This window comes from Brachyistius frenatus, unplaced genomic scaffold, assembly GCF_029030835.1.
Source record: "Brachyistius frenatus isolate BFR_SWC_R1_liver_20210118 unplaced genomic scaffold, ASM2903083v1 Contig_31, whole genome shotgun sequence".
NCBI lineage: Eukaryota > Metazoa > Chordata > Actinopteri > Embiotocidae > Brachyistius > Brachyistius frenatus.
The window spans coordinates 1,584,768-1,591,245 of record NW_027210630.1 but is presented as its reverse complement, the minus strand read 5'-3'; the positions used below and the strand labels follow the sequence as shown (position 1 = coordinate 1,591,245).

The 6,478-nt window shown below is 38.4% G+C and overlaps 1 protein-coding gene across 1 annotated transcript; it reads right to left on the bottom strand.

Annotated features, from left to right (window-relative positions):
- Nucleotides 1-3,080: 3,080 nt before the first annotated feature.
- Nucleotides 3,081-5,586, bottom strand: LOC138621525 (E3 ubiquitin-protein ligase NEURL3). Its single transcript, XM_069699659.1, has 4 exons — nucleotides 5,496-5,586; nucleotides 3,914-4,417; nucleotides 3,589-3,753; nucleotides 3,081-3,495 (listed from the first exon to the last, which is right to left on the bottom strand). Exons 1-4 carry the CDS (start codon nucleotides 5,524-5,526, stop codon nucleotides 3,338-3,340), a joined length of 858 nt encoding a protein of 285 aa, XP_069555760.1. The 5' UTR covers nucleotides 5,527-5,586; the 3' UTR covers nucleotides 3,081-3,337.
- Between the last annotated feature and the right edge of the window lie 892 nt (nucleotides 5,587-6,478).

The window sequence follows — 6,478 nt, the reverse complement described above, 5'->3', positions numbered from 1 at the left end:
TACATGCTAAGGCACACACGTGCAAACAGTTGCCAGCCTCAGTCAAGTATCAGTATTCCCATGTTCTGTTCCAGCACCCACTTACTTACTTCAGAAAACTGTGGCAGCAAAGCCAAACAAAGTAGTGCCACCACTTTCCTTCACTGATCAACTGTATTTCTGTGACGCTTCTGTTAAACTCCTGAGTGGTTTATCTGTCGGGTCCCACTCCCACGTTTCCTTATCCTGAGAAATTAGCAAATAGAGGCTGGGCAGACCTGTGCACCCTGAGTTAGGAAGCAGCTCAGCAATGCCAACCAAGATAAATATTTAACAGGTTGGCAGCAAGATCCGCAACCAAATGCCACACCTCTGTCTTTTCCTCCAGAGTCCATTCTCACGTCGGACCCAAGAGACAACTGTTAACAACTTCACAGTCACCCTTAATTATTGTCCTTGGACCCACAGTCCAGATGACCAACAAACTATGTACAGATAAATACTTTTTTTTTTTTTTTTTTAAAGTTTATGATAAATACTTAATATTTGTCACATCTAAGAAACCAGTAGTCACATCTGAGAAACTAGAAACCGTTCCCTGCAACAAACTTCAGTTCCCAAAATGCAACGGACACAATGCACATGGCAGAAATATCCACTTATTTTCACTTTCACATATTTTGTTTTACGGTTGACATTCACATGATAAATAGTACAGCACTGCCTCTTAGTGGTTCTCAGGGGAAGTGTGCCCCACAGTGTGCCCCACACTTCCCCTGAGAACCACCAAGAGGATATAAAGGATATAAGCCGCTTATATCCTTTTGAAAGCCACAGACAGATGTCGCCATAGTCAAAAAAATCCTTATCAATCAGTAGAAATAGTTTCGAGGAAGAGCTGTGGGGACATGTTTTACGTGTGGGGTGCTGTTGGGAGGACATTTATGTGTGAGTTATACTCTCAACGCCCATATATTTCTGTAAGATATATGCTGCAAAATGCACAGTGGTTATGTATGTTTTCTTATATACAATATTGTTATTATAGGTCGTGTACGTTGATTATTAGTCACCCAGTGATGATAATAATGCGATAAAACATACACAAAACAAAGGTTAAACACACACTTACAACAGCAGCTCATAGGTAAGGCAGATTTACACAATAAACGATGATAAAAACAGCGACCACCAACTCGATTTACTGTACATGCAAAGTAAGTGATGAGACGATCTGATAGAAAACATACACAAAGTTTGCACAAACCTGTAATCTATCACTGCCAGAGTTAGTATTCATAGGCAGTTTTTATTTCGTCCCGGGATTCACACTGATGAAACGTTTACTCATGTTGTGTAGAGCGGCTGTATTTCATACAGTCTCACTGAGTTACTGCTGTTGTGTGAATAACAAAAAACAAAAATGTTGTGTTTAGTTTTTACTGAATATTTGAAGGCAAACTTACATTTTTGTTGGCACACTGAAGTTAATATTATAATATTTTACAGTATTTTGTCATATCGTCAAGAATATCAATATCAAATATAAGTATTTAAAGAATAATTTTTGGCCCCAGGTCCTCTACCATACACCAGGGGGTGGTGCAGCACCTACATTCGGCTGTGTGCACACTGTTTATGGGTATAGACTGGCTGTCGGTAATCGGGGTGTGCAGGGGTTGGCGCAGAAAATGTAATTAATTATTCAATAGTATCATAATACATGTTGTAATATTTGTATTAACGTATACTATATGTTGGCCACATTTTATAGTGTTAGGACAAACTTAAAGTGATGAATAATCCACAAAGAATTAAAGCATACAATTTATGCTTTCTTCTTTTTCTTCTACATATTAAATATTCTCCAGAAATATTCTCCAGAATATTAAATATTCTCCAGAATTTAAATCCATCCATCCTTCCATCCATTATCTATACCCACTTTATCCTGAACAGGGTCACGGGTGGTTATGTCAACCAACATAAGAGTGTATGACTCACATAAATGATTGGTTATACAACCATTTCCTTGAAATTGGAGCATATTTCTTTATTAGATTCATATAACGCACCAGACCCAAACACGAATATTGCCTGCTCTCTATGAATTCCTTTCCAAGTTATTCATGCAGATTGTATCATAGAAAACTATTTGAATATGTTGTAGAAAATCATAACAGCAGGCAACTAAAAAAAAATTCCACTTCCTGAGTGCCAGTTGTAAAAATAAAGTTGCTCCGCAGTAGAATTATTCTCTCTCTGATATTTAAGGCTGCCAGCTGACAATGACTGTGATCTGGTGGGATTTCTATGGACAGACATGGGATGCATCCGTCACTGGGTTCATAAAGACTCCCTTAATTTAATAGAACATTCAAACAGAGACTATATTCAAGGTCACAGACGAGGGAAGACATTGGGGTGTCCACAGAAAAAGAGATACTGAAATGAAATCTTTTGCTCATATAATGATATACTATTATTGGGCTTTGGTTATATATGTGGCATGTGAAATACCAGGCCAAAATGAAACAAACAAAAAAACAACTTGAGGAACCTTAGTACACAAACATGTCCAGTAAATCGAGTATGCATTTTCAGTTCAGTTCAGTCTTTTACCTTGGAGACAGCAGTTGACAAAACAATCTCTAATCAAGGGCCACAGTCAGGACGAGTGTTTTTTCAACATAGACAAGTTTATCACTTGATAAATGTTGTACAGGCATAGTTATTAACCTATAAACTAATCCACAGACACATCTTTAGGGACTGGTGGGAGGTATCAAAACATTAAGCTTGAAAAATAAGAATAACCAAGAATCTTGTGATAGATATAAAATACTTTATTTTTGTGCAATAGTTTAACAATCAAATAATATTATTTGAAGAGAAACTGTACATCAACCACAGATTGATTTAAGATTCAAAATATCAAGGGGAGAAAATATACTGTACACTTAAAATGATCATTATTCAATTATTATTAAATTATATAAATACAATTTGTCTGTGAGTACAATATGTCTTGTTAGTCACAGACTGATTTCACTTAAAAATAAAAGTGCTTTTTTATATATATATATATACTTTTTTCCAGCCAATTTTCATACATCTTACACATACCCAGAAATCAGCTCACACATCTCAGTACATTTAATCTTATACCCGCTGTACAATAGCTACATATTAAGGAAAACAGAGGGTCTCCTGGTTGGAGTCAATCAGGCACAGTGTATCAATGTGACAAAAATTTGTAAGTGCTGTTCATAGTGTTTTCTCTGTCACATTCAGTCAGTAGCTTGTATTTGGTGATTTCTGCCCGGTGTCTTGGAGCTCAGGCCACTTCAGAAACAGGCTACCCGTCCGCTGATGGGGCTCTGATCATGTGTCGGCACAGCGGGCAGGTGCCAAAATGCTTGGAGACTTTATAGTTGCATCTTTTACACAAACACTGGTGGCCACAAGGCAGTGTGATTCTGGCCGCTCTCACCATGCAAACTACACAGACTTCATCTGTAAGCAGAGGGGAGGAAATCACAATTACAAAACTGACAGCTGACAGTACTAATGCAACACTTGTCATTGGCTGGAGGGACTATTTCCTACCTGCTGAGATATCCACGTCGAGACAGGACATGCAGTCATCACGGTTTCCCTGGAGCCTTGAATCATCAGGAATCAAAGTGAAGGGATTGTCAATGTCAGGTGAAGTGAGGGTTTCATGTGCAGGACAGGACCTTCTCGTGTATAGTACTCCTTTTTTCTTTGAGCCTGAAGCAAAGAGTTAAAGAGGCATCATATAATTTCATCTTTAATAACAGGCATTCAAATAATATTGTCAGTGCGTGGGAAAATGTTCTGCCAACAAATAAACAAGAACAAGAAAAAACGGTTGTAAGGCAAAACAATACACTGGTTATAGTTAACATACCAAGGAGGAAGATGGAGCACGTCTGTCCATAAATGTCTATCATGGCCCACAGTGGCTGGCTGATGTCCACTCCAGATAGCAACTTTTTTTTACTGTTGTTGCTTGTGAAGAATACATTGCCACCACCAGAAACCCAGAACTCCATCACCGAGCCTGCTCGACAGTAGGAGTCACGCAAAGGAGCGGCCCAGTGCCCGGTGCAGTCGGTGAGGTCGGGCATGGCCATGCTGGGCAGAGGTCTCTCTGAGGGTGACACATTAGTGAAGCCCACACGCAGGGCTCCCTGCCAGTTATGCACGTCCTTCTCCACTCTCAGATGAATCTTCTCACGTATCTTCACTGGGCGGTTGGTGAACACCAGGCCATTCCTGAACGTACGCATGTTCCTCTCTGCCAGTCGACACCCCTGACTCAGGCGCACCATGTTACCCGTGGCCTGAGGGTGGAAGGTCAGAGGACCGAGGCAGAGCAGGCCGCATCTGTGTGACGCCTCTGACCTGACGACTGCAAAGGGAAAAAAAAAAAACATCGTTATGAATCTTGATGTGCAAGCCATGTCTGCACACGGTCTGATCAGGCTGATTACGTCTGCACAACAATGACACACACAAGATAAACACAACAACAACAAACTGGGTTTTCCATCTACGACCTCAATGCACTGTAGTAAACGTAAAGAAATGAATGATAAAATTCCTAAGATTATTTTTAGTATTTTTCTTATACATTAATGAAAATTGGTTGCATGATTTATCAGCATTACATTGTGAAAAAAGTTGTTGTGAAAAAGATGTCAACCAATAATTTGACAAAACAATCTCAATAAAAAGTCATTTCTTTATACCAAAACACTATATCTTGTTCTTCAAGGTCAAAAAGTATGCTATCTATTTTACTATCAGATGCTCATTTATTATGTCATCCATAAAGTTGATTTTGCACAAGAAACAGCACATAAGATAGTCAACTCATAATAATAAAAGTTATAAACTCTTTTGCTTTCGTTACTCATATCACCGCAATTCTCCGATCTTTACTCAGCCTGAAACTGATTTCAAAATACTGCTATGAGTTTATGAAGCATTGAATGCTTTGGGGCTGAACTACTTTTCTGAAGTGCTACTATTATGAACCATCCTGACCCCACAGACAATCTGGGACAGGTCTGCTTTCTGTCCTCAGAGTCAAAACTAAACATGGAGAAGTGGCTTTTATGGTTCACAAATCTGGAACAAACTTCTGGAGGACTGCAGGTCTGCTGCAACTGAGTTGTCTCAGATCAAAGATGTTTCCGTTTGCCACAGGTTTTTATTAAATCAAATAATGAACAGCACTATAACTTTTTGCTGTAATTAAAAATTTTATTATTTTTATTCACTATTTAACTTCTTAATTTCTATCTGTAACTTTCGCATTTTGTCTTGCTGCCTTTTCTGTTTTATATAAAGCACTTTGAATAACAGAAACTTTATGCTCAATTGGATTTTGTTGAAGGTAAACTAAATTTTGATTTAAAAAGTACCATATTATTAAAAATATTGTAAGAGGTTGCCTATAAATAATGAAGCCTAACAATACTTACCAGAGTTCTTGTCGTCACTCTCCTTCAGCATCTTGTCGAAGCGGTAGTCTTCTTCACGTCTTAACAGAAGATGAGCTCAGGTAGGTGTCTTCACACAATTATCATGAAGCTGGAGTGTTCCTGGCTTGAAGTAGTGCAACACGTGGGACTTCAAAACCAAACATACCCACATAGAAAGGAAAGGGGAGGAGCTGAGGGGAGGAGCCAAACGTCGGAAATTTCCCCAGTTTGAGAACAAGGTTGCCAGTGCCAACAGTCTTAGTGCTGACATTCAAGTTTATCTGGTCGAGTATAATTTATGTTAAAAGAAGCAGCCAAGAAAGAGAGCACCCAGAAAAACATATCTACACAATGTGAAGTCCCATACAGAACTGTTTTGGTTTCATTATGATACATTTTGCTATCATTGTGTTTTATGTTGAGTGATAAAGATCCCATATTTTGGTCTCCCATAAAAAAATTTTTTTTTTAAATTGATAGGCTGCAGCCATAAAATTCAAGAGATCACATGACTCAAGTTTTACTAACACTACATTGCTACCTGTGTGACTGAGGATTGATTTTAAGATTTGATTTAATTTCCCTTCAGATCGTGCTGCAGGCTGGTTAAATGTTCCAAAAATGAACAATAGAAAAACATGGTGAAGCCGCCTTCTGTTTTTGTGCACCTAAAGTTTGGAACATACTCCCACTGCAAATTAGAATACTTTGAGGAAACAGCTTTGGATTTACTAAATGGAAAATGCAACCAAAAATAATTTACCTGAATGACTATGAATTTAGAGGAACTCCATACTCCATTATGAGATGACAGCATGCAAATGTACATTCTATAAATTCCCTTGGTAGTTGGAATGTAAAAAAAAAAAAAAGATTTGTTGTCCTCTATAGGACGTGTATGCCATGATTTTTTTTCAATTCTTACTGGTTGAAAGTCCTGATCATGTGACAGGATGAGGCCACGGCTGGAAACCACAATGAGA